The sequence below is a fragment of the Otolemur garnettii genome, unplaced genomic scaffold (genome assembly GCF_000181295.1).
Source record: "Otolemur garnettii isolate 467f Iridium unplaced genomic scaffold, OtoGar3 scaffold00050, whole genome shotgun sequence".
NCBI classification, from domain to species: domain Eukaryota; kingdom Metazoa; phylum Chordata; class Mammalia; order Primates; family Galagidae; genus Otolemur; species Otolemur garnettii.
In genome coordinates, this window is record NW_003852445.1 from 9,840,551 (window position 1) to 9,863,084 (window position 22,534).

General features: G+C 42.8%; 1 protein-coding gene across 1 annotated transcript in view; it reads left to right on the forward strand.

Moving 5' to 3' along the window:
• The first annotated feature begins 16,988 nt into the window (after positions 1–16,988).
• TMEM62 (transmembrane protein 62) overlaps positions 16,989–22,534 on the forward strand; it is a 44,348-nt gene continuing 38,802 nt past the window's right edge. The window contains exons 1-4 of the mRNA XM_012806353.2: positions 16,989–17,793; positions 18,104–18,215; positions 19,362–19,499; positions 22,281–22,326. Coding sequence (XP_012661807.1) covers positions 17,614–17,793; positions 18,104–18,215; positions 19,362–19,499; positions 22,281–22,326 — 476 coding nt within the window. The 5' untranslated portion in view covers positions 16,989–17,613. The remainder of the gene's footprint in view (positions 17,794–18,103; positions 18,216–19,361; positions 19,500–22,280; positions 22,327–22,534) is intronic.

Genomic DNA, 22,534 nt, shown 5'->3' on the forward strand with positions numbered 1-22,534 from the left:
ATGTTTAAATTACATTTTTTAACCACTTGCTGGTTGTGTTCTTAGGAGCATTAACCTCACCAAACGTGTTTGTCTTATCTATAAAACAGATGTGGTAATTAGTCTACTTTCCTCACATGATGCTTGTGAAGATTAATGAGGCACTCTATTGAAAACCCTCAATGCAGGCGGCACCTGTGGCTCAAAGGAGTAGGGTGAGCCAGAGCTGGTGGGTTCAAACCCAACCCTGGCCAAAAACTGCAAAAAAAATAAATAAAATAAAAAATAAAACCCTCAATGCCTGGCTTCACTCAGTACAGTGCCTACTAGCATTCAGGACCAGTTAGGTGGAGAGTCCCCCCTCCCCTGGCTCTCCGACATCCAGCAGCACTTTCCATTAGGGGGTCTTTCTGTTGTGGAAGTCTTGTCAGAAGACAGTGTCCACAAACATTGTTAGAATTTGTTCCAGCTTGGTATCCTCAGGTAGCAGTGTCCTTTCATATTATTGCTAAGACAGATGTGCCCCCTGCTACTTGGTCCTTTGCAGCTCCTTCGGCTTCTGCTTGCTTTCCAAACTTGTCCTCGGCCTTCTACAGCCTTCTCTGAGTCCCTAATATACCTTCAAGAGATAACTTTTTTGCCTAAGATAGCTAGAGGTGATTTCTGTAATTTGAAACTGAAAGATTCCTAATTGATGCATTAACTATTATATTGTTTATAAATATAACATTGTCTCATGTTGCAGATTTTCATGGACAACTTCCTCTAATTTGTTAGTTCCTTTTAAAAATTTCTTTTCTTGATTTGTTAGCTCTTTGAGTATAATTATTTGTTAGCTCCTTGCTTCAAAATTTATGCCTTTTACCACTTCACTATCTTGCCTCCTATAAAAAAAAACAAATTTTTGCCCAGTGGTGCCTGTGGCTCAAAGGAGTAGGGCGCTGGCTCCACTGGAGGTGGCAGGTTCAAACCCAGCCCCAGCCAAAAACTGCAAAAAAAAAAAAAAAAAGTAAAGTATCTGGCACATATTTCATTTTAATATCCTAGTGCATAGATATTAGATATTGTATAGGACATGGAAGAGATAAAATAGATATAAACTTATGAATTCATATCATTGTTATTTCTGATCTAGACCAAGTATGGCTTGCCCTAGTTTAGAGGAGGATTACTAATTTGGTTCTTATGCAAATATGTACTTCTTTGATTACCTTCAGTTCACAGTAACTTTTGTGAGTAAAAACAACTGCAAGGTAATTTTGTAGGTACCTTTTTACTGTTTGAAGCATTATCAACAACTAATATACATTAATTAGCTTTCTTATTTATTTATTTATTTTGAGATAGAGTCTTACTTTGTCGCTCCCTATTATAGTGCCATGGCATCATAGCTCACAGCAATGTCAGACTCTTGGCCCAAGTGATTCTGTTGCCTCAGCCTCCCAAGTAGCTGGGACTACAGGTGCCTATCACACCGCCCAGCTATTTTTAGAGATAGGCTCTTGCCCTGGCTCAGACTGCTCTTGAACTGGTAAACTCAATCTGCCCACCTTGGCCTCCCAGAATGTTGGGATTACAGGTGTGAGCCACCAGGCCCTGTCCATTAATTAGCATTCTTGACACATCAAGATAACATTGTTAGTTGGGGCAGCCTTGTTTAGAATTCTGTTTTTCTTAGAATCTTCATTTATGGAGTGTTCCAGAGGTTTTCAACCCTGGTTGTACATTAGGATTACCTGAGAACTTTTTAAAAATTCCAATGCCAGATCTCACTCTGGTGATTTTGATTTAATTAGAAAAGGGTGCCTGAGTAGTAGTTCCTTTTTGTAAACCTTTCCCAAGTGATCCTAGTGAGTAATCAGAATTAAGAACTCCTGGGTGCCCTTCTCTGGGATGTTTGTGGAAGTGGGGGATAGTAGTAATGCCTGTCAGTATTCCTCCTGTCTGGTACAAATTCTTCGTATTTCTCATCCAGATTAGAGAAGAGCAGCCTTCCTAATTGGTCTCCCTGTTTCCACTCTGTTGCTCATATTCATCCTCTATTCCCCTGCCAGAATTATTCTTAGATATAAATCTGGTCATGTGACTCTCTTACCTACATATGATGGGCAGCTGCCCTGGGATAAAATTTAATGCTTAAGCATAGTATTCAAAGTCCTTCTAAGTCTAGCTTGAAATGATATTTTTCAATTGGTTTTCCCTTATCACCTCTCACCTTAAACTTTATCCACACTGTATTTCCCAGATAATACCATCTAGTCTCATACTTTGACCTAGGTTCATTCTTTAGCTTAGGAGTCCCTCTTCCCCACCAAAACACCTCTTTCTATAAAAGGACATCTGCTTATTGTTTAGAGCTAAATTTATATATGAGTTTCTCTAGGCAGTTTTCTGATTCTCCCATTGTCCAACAGTCAGAATTGCTCCCTCTATGTGTTCATTGCACTTTAAATGGTTTTGACCTGGGCGGTGCCTGTGGCTCAAAGGAGTAGGGCGCCGGCCCCATATACCAGAGGTGGCAGGTCAAACCCAGCCCCGGCCAAAAATTGCAAAAAAAAAAATGGTTTTGACCTCACAGTTATCATGTGACATAATTGCAGGAGAACCTCTATAGTTGACCACCTCCTTAAGTTGACCTAATTTTCATAGACTAGATATGTGCCACATGTACATATCAGTATATTAGGTCTAGTCCATTATGTTGACCACCTCTGTATTTGACCAGCTTGTTACAGTCCCTTGGGTGGTCAACTTACAGAGGTTCTACTGTATTTAAATAACTGTTGACCCTGCTAGACTGTGAGACTCTTGAGAGCAGGTGCTCTTTCTAAACTTTGTACCCATACAGTGGCTGCCTATCCACTGTGTCAAGGATGTTCAATATTTGTGGGGGGAACAAAACCTCAGAAAAGACTGAAAATATGAAGATTTACATTATTATAATTTAAATTTATAAATGGTTATTAAAATAGTCTTAAAAATGAACTTTCAAAATATGCATTGGTCCCTCAATGCAGAAATGCACAAATGCACAAAGCCAGATTAGAGGGAACATACTTATTTCATCATAGAGGCTTCCTTCCAAGGGATCTTAAGAGTTTTCAACCTGAGACCTTATTAAAATGACAGTAAGTTAGAAAGATAATCTCTTATCAGATGACCTTAGGCATTAGTTTAACAGATCCTGAAATCCAAGTTCTTTAGAGTTATACATATCATGGGTTTGGAGATCGAGTTTCACAAGAAAGCTGACTCCGAAACATTAGCATAGCCTAAACAGAAGAGGTTTATTAGGGAGTGTTCTTGGGATCAACAGCTGTGGAAGGTGAGGAAAGGGAAAGAAATATGATTGGCCTGAGACTGAAACTGAGCTGCAGTGCAATCTGGATCTCAGCCCTCTCACAGTTGGCCCTAGTTGGGACCAGGAGGATATGTATTTATACCCTATAGGCAGAAGGCATATAAGTAAGGCTTTAAACAGTTCCATTTTGTGAGAGAAATGTTTGAGTCTTTTGTGAGTCAGAATGTAGAGAGACCTGGATAGAACTACTTACGTGGCTCAGGACCTAATCATGTAGAAATGATTTAGGGCCAAGCCTCAAGGGGGCAGGCCTGCAAGCAGGTACCTGTATATCTTGGGAATTTCCATACTGCTCCCTAAGATGGATAACTGCCTCCATATGGTCTGTTAAAAGTCAAGCATTCCATCAGCTTATTCCCTCAGAACCTTGTTTTGTGGTCTTGTTTTTATTATAGGGTTTAAGAATGGTTTTAGATAAAGTTAGTGGAATGGTTATCGGTTAATCAACAGACTCCTTGGCACTGGGCAGTGCTGGGCCTGTGTCAGGAGGTTTGAGTCATTTGTTCATTGATTAATTGTGTATATGTGCAGTATGGCCTATATAAGTAGTAGTGGAAATAAAGAACTGCATGAAAATGAAGAATTCTCTCCATGAGAGAGCTGCAACCTTCCTTATTCACAACACAATTTCACTGCCAGTCTTATCTCTGCTGCGCCGCATCACGCACCCTTCACGCAACATACCCTGATGTTGATCAGTCGTTAGATATGGGCATTGCTTGCAAGAGGGGTCACCTTAAGCAAGGCAACCATCTTCAGCCAAGGCAAAACAGGATAGCTTTTTGCTGGCAGCACTCTTGAGCAGCTGGGGGAGTAAATCCTTCGTTCCTGAGAGAGTTTCTGAGTGGCACAGCATAGTTGCCACCATAGATGGGAATGGTAAGGAGAAAAGAGCTGAAAAAAAGCAGCTAAAAAAGTCAAAGCCAAAGCTTACCTTCAGTTTTCCCTATACTCTTGGCAGGCTGTGTGAGACAGGAAAGACTGTGGTCCCCGAATATCTGGAGTTTGAATCCAGATTTCACTACTTCCTACCTGCAAAGTCAAGTCACTTAAAATCTCTGAACCTCAATCAGATTTTATCATCTATAACTGTGATGGTAAAATTCATCTGATAAGTAGGTTTTAAGAATTAAATAAGAAAAATATATGTTCAACTATCTTATCAATAATCAAGTGCCATACAGATGTATGGTATTGTTATAAATACTTGATTTATTAAGTTAACTAGTACTCATCTGTTCAAAGAATAGCAAGTAACAGCACAAGTGAGGACCATAAAACTGCTGTTTGGCGGAAGCCCAGGCTGTGCTCTTTACTTCCACTGTGGTGCTGATGAGACAGGATAAAATTTGGTTCTGCAGACTCACTAAATGACTGCTTTGTGTAAAACATCATTAAATGGAACTCCTTTGTTCTTCTTCCACTCCTTTCCTCTTTAGCTCTTGGTGGGCCATTGATCCAAGATGCTTCAAAGATGCCTAGTCCAACATGCTTATTACTTTTATTTCTTTTTTTTTTTTTTGAGACGGAGCCTCAAGCTATCCCCCTGGGTAGAGTGCCATGGCCTCACAGCTCACAGCAACCTCCAACTCCTGGGCTCAAGCGAGTCTCCTGCCTCAGCCTTCCAAGTAGCTGGGACTACAGGCGCCCACCACAGCGCCGGCCATTTTTGGTTGCAGCCATCATTGTTGTTTGGCGGCCCGGGCTGGGGATTCGAACCCGCCACCTTAGGTGTATGTGGCCGGCGCCTTAGCCAATTGAGCCACAGGCACCGAGCCTATTACTTTTATTTCAATGCAATAATAAATTCCCTCCTCAAAAATGCTTGTGGATTTGACAATGTTGTATTTGGGTCTGGGGAATTATAATGTAATCGAATTATACAAAGAGATAAATAATTTATGGCCTAAATATGAAGGTCTGCATGTAGGAACTGGTGATCTCATAACAAAAGGAAGTTTAGAGCTGGGTGCAGTGGCTCATGCCTATAACCCTAGCACACTGTTTTTCAACCATTTTTATTTCATAGCACACTTGAACTTCTAGTTAAACTTCTATAGCACATTTAAATTATGTTGATAAAAGAGTTACAAAAAAGAATATACTTACTGTGCTTTGAACTTACTTTGGAAAAAGTTTAATTAATGATCTTTACAATTCTCACAGCACACTTAAGATCCTCTCACAATACGCACCACTTGAAAGTCTCTATCTTAGCACTCTGGAAGGATGAGGCAGGAGGATTGCTTGAGATCAGGAGTTCAAAACCAGTCTGAGCAAGATCAAGACCCTGTCTCTACTAAAATAGAAAAATTAGTCAGGTGTTGTGGCAAGTACATGTATGTAGTCTCAGCTACTCTGGAGACAGAGGCAGGAGGATTGCTTGAGCCCAAGAGTTTGAGGTTGCGGTGAGTTAGACTGAGGCCATGGCACTCTAGCCTGGGGTAACAAAGTGAGACTCTGTCTCAAAAAAAGAAAGTTTAGGAACTCAGGAGGAGGACAGAGGTAAAGAGGAGCTTAAACTTTTGAGAGATGGAAATGATAAATCTGATGATGAGCTGATGGAGATGGAAAGGGCTTAAGCGGATAACCCATAAGAAAATCATTAACACTAAAAGCATTATCTTTAACTAACTGTGAAGCACAGACTACTACATTCCCCATTTTAGAGGTACAGTAACAGTGAGTCATGGAGGTGAAAGATTTGCCTAGTCACACAGCTAATAAGTGGCAAAGCTTGGGTTCAACCCAGATCTCCCTAAGGTTCTTAGCCACACTGCTTGAAAAGCATGGTTTCAACCTGAAACCAAATGATATTCCTGGAGGAGAATGACAAAGAAAGGGTGGTGGTAGAAAAACAACCCTATGAAGGAAGTAATAAAGTACAGAGACCCCACAGGACCTGTCTAGGTGGGTTAAGCATATGGATAAAGGAATAAGGTGGGTTAGAAAAGACTTCTTAAGATTAAAATAGATGCGCCACCTCAGACTAAAATTTCCACAGCTATTAATGAACATTATTGTTTCATTAATACCACAACTGAAGGTCAAGAATGAAAAAGATAAGTACACAGTTAATTGTTCTCATTTTATTGTAATTTTGGGAGAGGAAGAAAGAACAAAAGAAGTGAATGAAAGAAACAGAAGGCATGAAAAAAGCAAGGACTGTGATTTCTGTGGGAGGGACAAGTGGAATTGAGATAGATATATTAATAGAAGAGTTTTGCCCTACCAGGCGTGAGACAAAGTAAGGAGAAGAAAAATGAGCAGAAGAGACTGAAGGGAGAAGAGGGGAAAGAAGTGCAAATAGAGAAGATTAAACTCTCAATGTGAGGAAGATCAAAGAAACATGATATTCATTAATTTCAGAGGGTATAAAAAAAAGGCAAGACGCTGGGTGGCACCTGTAGCTCAGTGGGTACGGTGCCGGCCACATACATGGAGGCTGGTGGGTTTGAACCCAGCCTGGGCCATTAAAACCACAATGACAACTGCAACAACAACAACAAAAGATAGCTGGGTGTTGTAGTGGGAGGCTGAGACAAAAGAATTGCTTAAGCCCAAGAGTTTGAGGTGGTTGTGAGCTGTGACACCATGGCACTCTACCCAGGGCAACAGCTTGAGACTCTGTCTCAAAAAAAAAGAAGGCAAGACACAATTGGGTGAATTTATGCAAATGACTATTCATGTCATAAATTCACAGACACACTTTGTCACATTAATGAAAAGCCAGCAAAACTAAGCTGAATGACACAGTTTAATCCTAGGAATTACTTTGTACCAGAAACTATAGTGACTGTAAAGCAGGGATATTATATCATATGCCATGTCACTTAATACAGTCTCCTTCATTATACTTGGGGGATTGGTTCCAGAATCCTCTCCTCTGTTATGCCAAAACCCATGCATACTCAAGCCCACAACTGGCCCTGCAGAACCCAAACATAACATATAGAAGTTGGCCCCCTGGATACTGAGGTTTCCTGTGAATACTATATTTTCGATTTGCATTTGGTTAGAAAAAAATCTGTGCATACAAATGGACCCTTGCATTTCAAACCTGTGTTGTCCAAGGGTCAACTGTATAACCTTTTTCCTGGCATCCACTTTCCCAAGAACTCAACTATTTGGGCTGCTACAACAAAATGCCATGAACTGAGGCAGCGGCACCTGTGGCTCAAAGAAGTAGGGCGCCAGCCCCATGTGCTGGAGGTGGTGGGTTCAAACCCAGCCCCAGCCAAAAACTGCAAAAAAAAAAATGCCATAGACTGGGTAACTTATAAGCAACAGAAATTCAGAAATTTATTTCTCACAGTTCTAAAGACTGGGAAGTCCCAAGTTCAAGGAAGATTCAGTGTCTGGTGAGGGCTTGCTTTCAGGCTCAGCACTGGCTAGCTCTGTTTTTACATGGTGGAAGGGGCAAGGCAGATTTCTGTGGTCTCTTTTAAGGCACTAAGCTCATTCATGAGGGCTGTGCTCTCGTGGCCTAATCACCTCCCAAAGGCTTACCTCCTAATATCATTACTTTGGGGCAAGGATCCTAACATGTAAATTTGGGGGAACCCAAAACATTAAAAATGCTTCAAAATCGAAGATAATTCGTTTTGAATTATAATGTTCTTGCCTCATATTTTATTAACATAAATCGGCTCGGCGCCTGTGGCTCAAGCAGCTAAGGCGCCAGCCACATACACCTAAGGTGGCGGGTTCAAATCCAGCTACTTGGGAGGCGGAGGCAGGAGACTCGCTTGAGCCCAGGAGTTGGAGGTTGCTGTGAGCAGTGAAGCCACAGCACTCTACCCAGGCGGACAGCTTGAAGCTCTGTCTCAAAAAAAAAAACATAAATCAAGGTGATGTGTGTGGGGTTTTTCCATATTTGTATTGGTGGTTTATAGTAAAAATTTCAGAAACTATTAAAAATAAAGTGTTATACTAGTGCGGTGGCTTACGCTTATAATCCTAGCACTCTGGGAAGCTAAGTGGATTGCCTGAGCTCAGGAGTTCCAGACCAGCCTGAGCAACAGCAAGACCCTGTCCCTAAAATAAATAAATAAATAAATAACAGGCATTGTAGTGAGCACCTGTACTCCCACCTACTTGGGAGGCTGAGGCAAGAAGATCACTTGAGCCCAAGAGTTTGAGGTTGCTGTGAGCTATGACACCATGGCATTCAGCCCCAGGGCGACTGAATGAGACTTTGTCTCAAAAAAAAAAAAAAAAAGAGCCCTCATAGCACAGTGGTTAGGGAGCCAGCCACATATACCAAGGCTGGCAGGTGTGAACCCAGTCCAGGCCAGGTAAACAATGACAACTGCAACAAAAAATAGGTGTTGTGGTGGGTGCCTGTAGTCCCAGCTACTTGGGAGACTGAGGCAAGAGAATTGCTTAAGGCCCAATAATTGGAGGTTGCTGTGAGTCATGACGCCACAGCACTCTACTGAGAGCAACATAGTGAGATTCTGTCTCAAAAAAGAATAAAGTGTTAAGGGTGGGTTCAGTGGCTCATGCCAGCTAGCAATCCTAGCACTTTGGGAGGCCAAGGAGGGAAGATTGCTTGAGGCCTGGAGTACAAGACCAGCTTTTTTTTTTTTTTTGAGACAGTCTCACTATGTCGCCCTCCATAGAGTGCAAAGGCATCACAGTTCACAGCAACTTCCAGCTCCTGGGCGTAAGCGATTCTATTGCCTTAGCCTCTGGAGTAGCTGGGACTACAGGCGCCCATCACAACGCCAGGCTATTTTTTGGTTGCTGTTTGGGTGGGGCTGGGTTCAAACCCCCACCTTTGGTATATGGGGCCAGTGTCCTACTCACTGAGCCACAGGCACCGCAGGTGAGCAAGACTATCTTAAAAAAGAGAGAGGAATGAAGGAGGGAGGGAAGAAGGGTGGAAAGAAAGAAAGGGTGGGCTATTTTTTTCTTTTATGTTCACTCTAGGCTTTTCCTTAGTGGTTCTAGTAGTGTTTGAACAATGGGTCCCAAAATACTGCAGTTCAGATACCAATTTTTTGTTTTGAAGTTCAAAATAACTTATCTTTGAATATAATTATCTCCAAGTAATAAAATAAGCCTTTTTTCGCCTAACAGCTGTTCACAATAATTTGATATCATAAAGGGATTTTAGGTAATAACCTGCTAATAACTTATACTAGGTGTTGACACGCTTTCCTAACTTTTGTCTTTGGAATTCCCTCAGGTAGGAATGGTTTTTACATTTTTAAACAGTTGGGAAAAAATCAAAACAATATTTTGTGACATGAGAAAGTTATTTGAAAGCCAGGCTCTGTGTCTCAAACCTGAAATCCTAGCACTCTGAGGAGGAGGATTGCTTGAGCTCAGGAGTTCAAGACCAGACTGAGCAAGAGGGATATCCCGTCTCTACGAAAAATAGAAAAACTACCTGGTGTTGTGGGGTGCAACTGTAGTCTCATCTACTCAGAAGAGTGAGGCAGGAGAATGGCTTAAACCCAGGAGTTTGAGGTTGCTGTAAGCTAGGCTGACACTATGGCACTCTTTTTGTGAACATTAACGAAAAGCCAGCAAAACTAAGCTGAGTGACAGAGCTTAATCCTAGTAACTACTTTGTACCAGAACCTATAATAACCAACTTTTTGTTCAAAAAAAAATTATTTGAAATTCAAATTTCTTTCTTTTTTTTTTTTTTTTTTTGAGACAGAGCCTCAAGCTATCCCCCTGGGTAGAGTGCTGTAGCATCACAGCTCACAGCAACCTCCAACTCCTGGGCTCAAGGGAGTCTCCTGCCTCCGCCTCCCAAGTACCTGGGAGCACAGGCACCCACCACAACGCCCAGCTATTTTTTTTTTTTTTGGTTGCAGCCATCATTGTTGTTTGGCGGGCCCAGGCTGGATTCGAACCCGCCACCCTATGTATATGTGGCTGGCGCCCCAGACACTTGAGCCACAGGCGCCCAGCCGAAATTCAAATTTCAGTGCCCATAAATCAAGTTTTATTGGAACACTACTATCACTGCTCTCTCGGTACAATAAAGAACTGAACTTGTAAGAGGGACCAGATGGCCCATAAAGCCTAAAACACAAATTAGCTGGCTCTTTACAGAAAAAGTTTGCTTCCCCCTTTTTCTATAATATGATTATTATTTAGCTATACAATCAGAACTCAAGAGTAGAATTCAATCTACTCTAAACAGAAATTATACAGACATGTCACACTAAGGGCAACTCTATCAGACTAAGGTAACACAACTATTTTGACAGGATGGGGTCTGGGAGTGAAATGGGCAGGTTCTCAGCCCACCTTCCTCCTCCCTCCCTCCCAAAGTCGACCCCGGAAACGGCCGCCTCCCTCCTCCTCCCTCCCCCTACAGTCAACCCTGGGAACGGGACAAGTTTCCAGCTGGACTCCCTTCTCCTCCTTCCCTCTCAGAGGCCAAACAAAGAAACATGAAAAGTCCCAAGTTCAAGTGAACAATGGTGGGAATTTACCCAGATTGTAACCCCCAAAGCTGTAAACACCACCCCACAACCCCACCTCCGTGAACTAACCAGCCACATCTTGCTCTGTAATATGCTTGCTCAAAAATTATATAAGGCAACCTGCCCCCTACTGAGACAGGCTGTCTCATAGCCAGCAGTCCCCTGCGCAGATTCAATGAATCTCCGATTGATTGCACTTAAATGGGGTCCCAGTTTATACTTTCAGGTTGCAGGGGTACAACAGGAGGATGAATGACGATAGTCCTTAGAGCATTTCTTGTGGTTGTGAAAGAGGCTAGTTCTCTCTCTCTTTTTGTGGAAGTAGATACCTTTTGATTCTGAAAGCCCATAGGGCAGTTCAAGGGACATGTGAAGGTCAAGTAAGAAAAGAATGAGCTCCAGCATTGAAAAGACTCCTCTGGAAAGTGTAAATGAGGAACACTTGAGACAATTTTTTTGTAGCAAACAACTTTCTTTTTAGTGGCAAATTTATTGAAATAGACCCTTAAACTTTTGTGTTTTTGAGCAAAACAAAAATATTAGAAAATAGAGCCACTAGTTTCCCTACGGGAGATGCTAATCCCATGGAAAGTGCTGCTAGGAGGAGAGCTCAGGCCTTTCACGTGCCTCCAGGGTTCCTGGCTGGGTGAAGAGGGCTGTCACTTAGCCAGATCACCTGCTTCTACCTGAATAGAGACAGTACGAAGAAGTACAGCTGAGTGGAGTCTCCTGAGTACCAACCAATTCCGTGGTCTTCTCCCGGTACTTGGCTCTGCCCTCTCTGCCCCACTCACCTCCCACTCCCTGCCCTAAGCATTAATGTGCAAACACAAATCCTTCTAGTTTTTGGTTTGTGGTCCTTTAACTTGAGACTCCGCGACTCCTTTTCCTGGCCGCTCAGAATCATCCCTACCCCAGCCACCAGTCCAGGATCCCGTTCCTCGAACCCCAGCTCATCAGCACAGCCCCTCACATCCAAATTCAGGGAATATCGTTATATCATGGGTGTGACGAGAATAACGCGAGAGAAAACCTTACGGCGATTTTACAACCCTTTTCGGAACTGCATCGCCGGAGAATACGGAGGGGCGTGGCCAGCGGTGGGGGCGGGGTTCACTCGGATACTCCGCCCGGCTCCTGGAACTTTGCCGGCGCTCTGGGGCTTTGCTAAAAAGCGCTTGCCCCGGGGAGAAGCGCAAATTGGCTGGTGCGGTTGCGTGCAGTTTTTCCAGCAGGAACTTCCCGAGGTCTTAGTAAGCAGGTCATGCTGTCCAGAGCCCAGTATCTTCCTCTGTTTAACGAGGAACATTTCCTGGCTCTGCATTATAGACTGTCAGGTCTTGAACTTTCCCAAAGAGAATCATGGCCAGGTCCCAAATTCTTGGATAAGATAAATTTCTCCTAGATTATTTATATGTGTAGCGTGTTTGTGTTTAAAGACTACTTCATAGAGTTGAAAAAACAAAGAACAAATGATGTGCAGATAAGACTTGAAAAATATAAAAGTAAAACTAATAGAGTGCAAAAAAATGCATACACGTTATCAGAAGGGAAACAAGGATTAAAATTCTAATGTATACCTATAACGTTTGTTATCTTGTATCTTGTAACTCTTATAATGGCAGAAGTAAATTGTGACTTAAGCATTACAATTTTAATAGTTTTTTCCTTTCCTAAAATGTGTATACATTTTTTGGTACCCTCCACATGTATAAAATATTTCAGCATTTAGTATTGGTTTTTATTGTAAAAGTTGTCAGCTGTTTTTAGAAGTCTAGTGAAATTATACCTCACCTTCCTGTAATTCTTTAATTTGCATGGATGATAATCCCTAGCTTTTTACTTGCCTCCTGCATTGACTAAAGTTCCTAGATTATCTCAATAGTGCCTAGTATATCCTTTTTAACATTAGTTTTTCATTTTGCTTAATCTTTGATCTGTTGGAAATGTAGATATTGAGAAGCCCTTGAGTATGATTTTTAAATGGCATGAACTTGAATCTTACCACACAGGTGTAACACCCTTCCATATGTATACCATTTTATATTTAAAACCTGCCTCTTGTGAAACATTTACTGTAGTTTGTTCCTATTTTTTCTTCTATTATAAACTTTGCTTTAATAAACTCATTGAGAAATCTCTGAACACATCCATATTCGTCCTTAAAAGAAGTTACTATGAGTAAAAATAACAGGTCAAAGAGATTGCTTTTTTTTTTTTAAGACAGTCTCAAGCTGTCCCCCTGGGTAGAGTGCGATGACATCCCTGCTCACAGCAACCTCCAATTCCAGGGCCCACGTGATTCTCTTGAGTCAGCCTCCCAAGTAGCTGGAACTACAGGCGCCTGCCACAATACCTGGCCATTTTTTGGTTGCAGTTGTCATAGTTGCCCAGCAGACCCAGACTGGGTTTGAACCCACCACCCTAGGTATATGTCACCCATGCTGACTGAACTACAGGTGCTGCTGAGAATGCATGTTTTAATATTCTTCATATTTTAGTGAATACAATATACACTTACTGTATTTTTGATTTTTTTCTAGAATTTTGTACCAAATATTTAAGTACTAAAGATTACACTAACATGTAAAGCATAACAGTAAAATAAATACCAGTACAGCTACCAACAGCTTAAAAGAATAAAGGCTAAATTTTATTTATTTATTTATTTTTTTGAAACAGAGCCTCAAGCTGTCCCCCTGGGTAGAGTGCCATGGCATCACAGCTCACAGCAACCTCCAACTCCTGGGCTCAAGCGAGTCTCCTGCCTCAGCCTCCCTAGTAGCTGGGACCACAGGCGCCCGCCACAACACCCGGCTATTTTTTTTTGGTTGCAGCTGTCATTGTTGTTTTGGTGGGCCCAGGCTGGATTTGTACCCGCCACCTTAGGTGTATGTGGCCGGCGCCTTAGCCATTTGAGCCACAGGCGCCAAACCTAAATGTTAAATATTAAAAGAATTTTTATTTTTTAGTATTACCAAGAATAAGACCAAGAATTAATTAAGACCATGAGTTTTTTGTGGAATTTTTAGTTTTTATTACTGAGTTTACTGCTTTTGCTAATTTTTGATAAGGGAGTTAGTCTTCTGCATTTATTTTTAAGGCTTGTGCATTTATGCCTCATTGCAGAAGTAGCAGAGTAGCATTTGTATCAAAGGAATATGAAAGCTGACAGCCTTTATGATTGTTTCTTCATCTGTTCTATACATTTAAAGTAGACATAGCCTGGGCGCTGAGGCTCACACCTGTAATCCTAGCTCTCTGGGAGGCTGAGGTAGATTGCTTGAGCTCACCGGTTCGAGAGCAGCCTTAGCAAGAGTGAGACCCTGTCTCTACTGAAAATAGAAAAACTGAGGCAAGAGGATGGCTTGAGCCCAAGAGTTGGAAGTTGCTGTGAGCTATGATGCCACAGCATTCTACCCAAGGTGACAACTTGAGACTCTATCAAAATAAATAAATAAGACATAAAGAAAGGATTTGATATTATCCAAACTTGCCTTGATTGGCTCAGTCCATAATGGCTACATAGTCATTTTCTCTTTTATTCAACCATAAAATAACTTACGCATGGTGATTATTCTAATAGTGACATGTGATCAAGCACCTTTGTAAAACATTGTGGGTTGCTGAGTGTGATGGTTCATGCCTGTAATCCCAGTACTCTGGGACGGCAAGGCAGGTGGATCCCTTGAACTCAGAGTTCCAGACCAGTCTGAACTAGAGGGAGACCCTGTCTCTCCTAAAAATAGAAAAACTAGCTGGGCATCATGGCAGGCACCTGTAGTCCCAGCTACTGGGGGTAGCGGGTGAGGCAAGGGGATCGCTTGAGCCCAAGAGTTTGAAGTTGCTGTGAGCTATGATGGCTCTACTCAGGGCAACAGAGTGAAACTCTATCTCTAAATAAATAAAATATGGAAAAATATACATTAGAAATTTACCATCTTAACCATTTTAAAGTATACATTATATACATTTTAAGTACATATTTTAAGTGTACAGTGGCATTAAGCATAGTCATCCCTTGATATCTTAGAGTTCAGTCAGTGTCTGAAATTCAGACTGCTGATCTTTGTTACTTTAAACCACATTTCTCTGTTAAAGATCGGGTAAAAGTGGCTGTTCCACTTTTACCCCATTTCTGGAAAATGATTTCTTCTGTCTTTGAGGTTTCTCCAAGGTCTTTCCAAATGCATTTTACATATTCCACATTGCCTATATGTTAAGTCAGATCATCTCAAGCATATCTTCCAATTTTTTAAAAATATCCATCCAGATGTTTTCTAGTGGTAAAGTATTAGGCAAAATCAGAACCAAACCAAAAATTTTATTTATGGACAACACTCACTAGTTCCAAATTTGGCACTATCTTTTTTTTTTTTTTCGAGACAGAGTATCACTATGTCACCCTGGGTAGAGTGCCATGGCGTCACAGCTCACAGCAACCTTAAACTCTTGGGTTTAAGCAATTCTCTTGCCTCAGCCTCCCTAGTAGCTGGGACTATAGGAACCCAACAATGTCTGGCTATTTTTTGTTGCTGTTTTAGCTGGCCGGCTGGGTTAGAACCTGCCACCCTGGGGGCATGGGGCCAGCACCTTATCCATTGAGCCACGGGCACAACCCCTTGGCACTATCTTTTTAAGTTCTCTTTTTGTCTTCCCTTGAATACCTAATCAGCTGTCAAGTTCTGTAGTTTCTGTCTTTTCAAATTTTTTTACATTTGATTCTTCCATTTTAATCTTAATGTCACAATCTCCCATCTTCCTTTTTCAGATCTTTGTGATTACCTACTACCTGGATTATTGCAGTCTCCTTCCAACAGGATTCTCTCTCACATCTCTCCAGTTCCCCATGCAGTTGCCAGATCCATTTTGCCAAAGCAGAACTCTGCTGTTTTCACTGTCATTGATAGAGGACTTCCACAGTGTTTCACTGTTCTTCTAGCAGTTATAGGCAGTTGATGGGAACACCTTCATTTTTGTCTCCCTCCCAGTGACAGACACCCTAATTGTGTAAGCAGTTGAAAAGCAATAGTACACTCCAAAAGGGTTAGGAGCAGGCACATGACCCAGCAGACATGGCCCTTTTCTCCTATTCTTTCCCCTCTTTCGTGATGTTGTTTATTCCTCCTTTTTCCTTGGGGATGTTGTCTCTTTCTTGCCCTTGGGTGGGGGAATTTGTCATGTAATATGGTTAGGCCTGGATATGTCCTAATGCCCAAAGCCCACTGGAGTAAGAGCGGTAATGTCCTACAATGTGCCCTGTGTTGTTTCTATTGTTTCTTGTGACAACTGTGGTTATCCTTATCTTGTTACAGTATGTTCTCTTACTCAGCATCCCATCTGTTTACATTGTTTGTTTTTATATGTCTTCTACTCATGTCTCACTTTCCTGTTTACCTGACATTCTATGACATTTGTGGTTACCTTATCTTGCTATTGTTATAGTATGTTTCCTTATTCTCCACTGCCTTCTTTGCTCATGTCTACTTTTCTACCTATGCTAACACAGGTATAGCCCAAGGCCAGCCAAACTGAAATACTCACTGTCCTAGAAACATGTGCTGCATTTTCTGTTTTTTTGGCCAGAGCCAGGCTTGAACCTGCTACCCTGGTATATGGGGCCAGAGCCCTACTCCTTGAGCCACAGGCATGCCCCAACATGCTGCATTTTCTCACCTTAATGCTTTGGTTCATGTTGTTAGGTCTTGGTGGAAAGTGCTTCTACCCACCCTAATCTCAATCTCTGCTAGTCACCTGTATCACCTGCATAACTAAACTTTCCTTGATTCTCTCCCAAGGGATGAGCTCATCCAGTATTAACTTTCCCCCAGCCTTTTATATTTGGTTGTCTCTTGTGGCAAGAGATTAAAATTGTTTGTGTATTTCTCCTACATGAGCTTCTAAGATAATAAACCCTGGTTCTGGGTTTATTATCTTTATCTACTTACCTTTTTTTTATATATATATATTTTCTGTTTAGATCAATGTCTTGAAATCTAAAGGTACTCAGAGTATTTAATAAATTGAAATTAGCATAAATCCAATAATGGCAACATATCCCAAGGAAAGAACGTGAAGTGATTTTTTTTTTTTAAAAAGAACCATTTGTATAAAAATGTTTATTCAGAACAGCAACACATAATAATCCAAAAATTCAACAATAAGGGAATGTTTAGATAAATTAAGGTCAGGCTGAATCTAATTCTCCTCTGTGTCTAGCCCATAAAAGTATTTAATATTTATTAAATGAATGATATACCACTGTGCTGCAATATTATGAAATCAGCTTAAGTAAATAACAACTTACACAAAACAGGAATCATATCTACAGAAAACCCATGCACGTTATAATCAGAAGGGGGCACAGAAAGCCACCCGACATATTTGTAAGGCAATTTAAAAGGCGTCCTCATCTCTACCGGTCTTCCTTCTGTCAACAACCCTGCAGAGTGCGCACGGACGGCATTAGAGCCCCGGTTTTCCGCCCCAGGAATGACTGACCTCTCAGCCAGGACTCTAGTCTCCGCCTCCCGGATACAGGTCCAGGGCTCCTTCCCGGCCACCACGCCACAACCGTCACTGGCGTGGAGGGACTCGGTTTCTCTTCTTTGCCTGCATCACATTTCCAAACCGAGCCCGGAGACGCGGGCGACCAGAAGGCGGCAGGTGCCCCGCGGCGGCCGATGAGTGCAGAGCTGCAGGCCCCAGGGTCCGACTGGGCCCAGCGACTATAGAGTCCGGAAGTGCGGGCAGAGCGGCTCTCGGAGCGCCGCGCAGTGCGGCCCCGCACCAGCCAGGGCCGCACCCCGGCGGGCTGGCGGGATGGCTGCAGCGCTGGCCCTGAGGGTGGTCGCGGGCTTGGCGGCGGCTGCGCTGGCGGCGATGCTCTTGGAATACTACGGCCTGGCCGATCAGCCCTCCCCGCTGTCGCAGCCCGCGCCCCACCCGCGGCCGCACCCCGCGCCAGGCTCCGGAGCCAGCAACATCTTCTGGGGCCTGCAGGTGATGCGGCGGGAAGCCCGGCGGGGGGTGGGCGCCGAGCGGGCTCGGTGCCGGGCGACCCCGGCGGTTTCTGTGGGGGCGCGACGGGCGCCTGTTTAGGCCCCATGCTCCATTCCGGGGTCTTCAGTCAGGGTGTAATCCGAGGGTCTATTGCTGGCCTGGGCTCGGTTCTTCCCGGGTGGGGGGTCAGGGAGCCTTCACGCACTGGATCTTTGCCTTTTCCTTCCGCCTCAGAGAGCCGCTGGGCCTTCTCTGCCCATGCTGCCTTTTTCTGACTCAGATCTCTCTGTTCAATACCTGCTTTCGGCAGATATCCGACATTCACCTGAGCAGGTTTCGAGATCCAGGCAGAGCGGTAGACTTAGAGAAGTTCTGTTCTGAAACTATTGACACCATTCAACCAGCTCTCGTCCTAGCAACAGGTAGGGTGGATTGTCGTGCTTGTGGTGGTGTTCTGTGGTCTGGATGGTAGGATGCTAGCCAGGGCTGCAGATTTAACTTTGGGCACGTTGGGAACGCGATAGCCACAGCCCCGGGTGAGCCCTGTGAGGTAGAGGAGATGGGACATTGTAATATTCTTTGCTTGTGGATAACTGAATCAATATCCAGGCAAAATGATTTGCCAGAGTAAGGTTTTGTCAAAGCATTAGGAGCAAGACTCGTGATTCTCACGTCAGAGTGTTGTCTGATGTATTTGTATCTGTTTTTTGTTGTTGGAGTTTTGGATTTGAGAGAGAATTAGGGAAAGTCCTGTAACCATGAATCAAAAGTTCTCTTCTTTTGCTAACGTTTCCATTTTCTTTACTAGTTAATCTTACATGTACTTTCAGTTTCTTGAGGCTTCCAGTGACTCAGGGAACTTTTTCTTCATTAATTGATATTTTTGTGACTTAGGTTTCCTAGACTCTTCAGACCCCTAACAATTTGCTCCCAAAGCTGTAGTAGGGAAGAGCGATTAAAGGAAAATCTATCTTGTTTACTGGGAGATTCATGCCTCATCCCCCTTACTGAAACATCTCTGCCAATGTGATGGGGGTAGTAGTCCTCATTTAATGGGTGAATCCCCATTTCAAGTGTTCTGTTTATTTAGTTTCCTATAAATTTTGGTATTTTGTTGTCCATATTACACCTGCCAGATTGGTTCTTGCTATAAAAATAATACTTGGTCAAATCATATATCTTGATTTGAGTTTTGGAAAATATGGTTACAATAGATATTAGGCACTTGCCCAGAGTGTTGGACTTTCTTCTAAAGGTTTTCATTTTATCACAGTCTACTGAAGGATTTTGTACTGTTCTCTTTTAAGATTTTTCCCCCCCCACAACTCATTTCCAATGCCACAGGAGGTTAAATAGGCAGTTGCTAACCTAGAAGAAACAAAATCCTTGCTGAGAAAATCTTGTTAGTTTTACATGGCTTGCTTTGGGCATAGGTGGATTCATAAGCGGTTATCCTTATACACTGAATACTTTTCAGTATCTTTGTTCTTTCAATGTGCTTATCTAAGAAATCTGAACTCCCTGGAGTTTATTTTGCATTGTGATTCAGTTCTCATGTAAACCTGCAGGAGACCTGACTGATGCCAAAACAAAGGAGCAGTGGGGATCCAGGCAGCATGAGGTAGAATGGCAAACTTACCAGAGTATTCTGAAGAAGACCAGGGTCTTGGAAAAAACCAAGTGGCTGGATATCAAAGGAAATCATGGTAAGAGTAAAGACCCAAATATGATAAGGATTAGATTTTTTTCCTTCAGGAATTTGGATTTTCCAATTTAGATTATAAAATTATAAAATGGGACATTGTAACCTATGTTTAGATATACTGAAGGCCATAGCTCTGAAATATAACTATAATGTTATTAAAAAACTTAAGATGTCACTATTAGCCTTTGGAATGACAGTTGGTATGGTACTTTATTATTATTATTTTTTTTAGAGACAGTTTCACTTTATTGCCCTTGGTAGAGTGCTGTAGCGTCACAGCTCACAGCAACCTCCAATTCCTGGGCTTAGTCAATTCTCTTGCCTCAACCTCCTGAGTAGCTGGGACTACAGGCACCCGCCACAATGCCCGGCTATTTTTTTGTTGCTGTTTGGCTGGGGCTGGGTTCGAATCCGGCACCCTCTCTATGGGGCTGGCTCCCTGCCCACTGAGCCATGAGCGCCACCCAAGTATGGTACTTTCTTTAAATGGAATAAAAAAGCTTCTAGCAAAAGTCAAGCAGGCAGATGTTTTTAAAAATCTAGATTTTGCTAAGTGAAAGAAGCTAAACTCATAACTCCATAAGCTCTGCATACTGTATGATTCTGTTTATGTGATAGTCAGGAAAAGGCAAAACAGATAATAGTTGTCACAGGTTGGGGATATGAGATGCGACTGACTACAAAGAGGCAACATGGAATTTTTGGAGGTGATGGAACTTGTCTATATTTCTATTGTGGTGGTAGATACATGACTATGTATTTGTCAAAATTTATAGAACTCTACATCAGAAAGAATGAATTTTACTATATATAAGTTTAAAGAATTTTAAATGACAGGGCGGCACTTGTGGCTTAGTGAGTAGGGTGCCAGCCCTATCTATCGAGGGTGGCGAGTTCGAACCCAGCCCTGTGCAACAAAAAAGTAGCCGGGCATTGTCGTGGCACCTATAGTCCCAGCTACTTAGGAGGCTAAGGCAAAAGAATAGCCTAAGCCCAAGAGCTGGAAGTTGCTGTGAGTCTACTGAGGGCAACAAAGTGAGACTCTATCTCTAAAAAAAAAAGAATTTTAAATGACAAATCTCCATTAGACATGGGCAGAGAAATAGATCATCCCTTCCCCTTTTTACATTATTTATTTATTTATTTGAGACAGTCTCACTTTTTTGCCCTTGGTAGCGTGCTGTGGTGTCATAGTTCACAGCAACCTCAGACTTCTGGGCTCAAGCAATTCTCTTGCCTCAGCCTCCCAAGTAGCTGGGACTACAGGTGCCTGCCACAATGCCCAGTTTTTTTAGAGACAGGGTCTCGCTCTACCTCAGGCTGGTCTCAAACTTGAGAGCTTAGGCAGTCCACCACCTCAGCCTCCCAGAGTGCTGGGAATGAACACTTCTCCAAAAAGAACAGTGGTAACAGATTTGTTTTATAAACAATCTGGTTGACTTTCTTAGCAGTTAAACACTTCATTTGATCCATCCAACAGGCATTTCTTCCTGACTTCTGGAATCACATGTTTAAAACAGCAGCTAAAATAAAAGTCCAAACTTCTAACTTCAAGTTGATTTATTCTGAATCGTATATAATAAAAAGTACCTATTATTCTCCAGTATACTAGATGCCTTAAATAAGTTTTCAGATAATCTGACTTCTGTTAAGCTCTCAAGTTTTTAAAAGCATCAGCCTAAAGGACTGGCACTCTACCATTCAGAGTGTTACAGAAAGGTGGCAGAGGGAGGCTGGTGGAGGTTACAGGGTCTGCTGAGCCAAAGGACTTGCTGAGAAGGGATGGCAGGGGTGCCAAATGGCCCCTGCTGGCTTCCTGCTGCATCCCCCTACCAGCAGGCTCCTAGTTATCTCTGAGTATTTACTGCCCTAGACCCTCCTGCAGGTATGTACTGGGTCCTGTGTAGTTCAGGACTGCAGGTAGACATCACTGCTCAGTTATCATTGAGTGTGCAGACAGGATCACCTCGGCATGCCAGCCATACCAGTCCCACCTTGACATGGGTCTTGCTATTGAGGCAGCTCTGCTGCCTGTGATGGGAATAGCATCTCTCCCATGGACCATCTCTTGGGGACTCTCATTACCATCATCTCCAGTGGCCTTCAAGGTTCTTTGCTGTTGCTGCTCTGGGTCATCCTCCACTGGGCCTTGTACTCTACTGATGTTGACTATCTCTCCAAATCCACTCCCAGCTCTAACCCTGGCCCCTGTCCTAAGAAGGTTTCACTGCCAGGGAAGCTTAATTGTAAGACAACTGCAGTCCTAAAGTCCTCTGGCTACGCCTGGAGCCTGGTACCTAAGTCCATCCTACTCAGTGCCTAGAATCAGCATCCCAGAGTTTAGCCAGCCTGGAGTCCAGAACTTGGGAATCCAGCCTGCTTGGAGCTGAAGCCAGCAACCTAGAGTTTAGTCACCCTGACCCTAAAAGGGGGCTAAGTGGCCCTAGGAATACAGCCCTGGGGTGATGGTTCAAGAGTTTGTGGTAGGGCCAGGGCCATTTGGACCCTGCTCCATCCCAAGGGCCAGGGGCTTGTTCTACCTTTTCCTCAGGCTAAGCTCCTCTAAATTGGGGAAGAAACTGGAACCTATGACAATAATGGGAGGATGTCCAGCCTGGGTCCGTCCCCTGGTCCTCCCACTGTTAACTGGATGATAAATGAAACTATTATTCTACCATGAGTGGAACAAAAAGTTTTATGAAACTGTCTGTTCTTTAGTCATTAATGTGTTTGTATTTTCTTTTTAATGCAGATGAATGTTTGCTTTTTTCTTTTTAATTAGATGCATACAATATTCCAAGTCTGGACAGCGTCAAGAATTATTACAGGTACTGTAATAAATAGAAGACAAACCACAGACCAATATGTACAATCTGTGTTAGAAAGAGGGTGTAGGCTCGGCGCCTATAGCTCAACCGGCTAAGGCGCCAGCCACGTATACCTAAGGTGGCGGGTTCGAATCCCCAGCCCGGACCCGCCAAACAACAATGATGGCTGCAACCAAAAAATAGCCGGGTGTTGTGGCGGGCGCCTGTG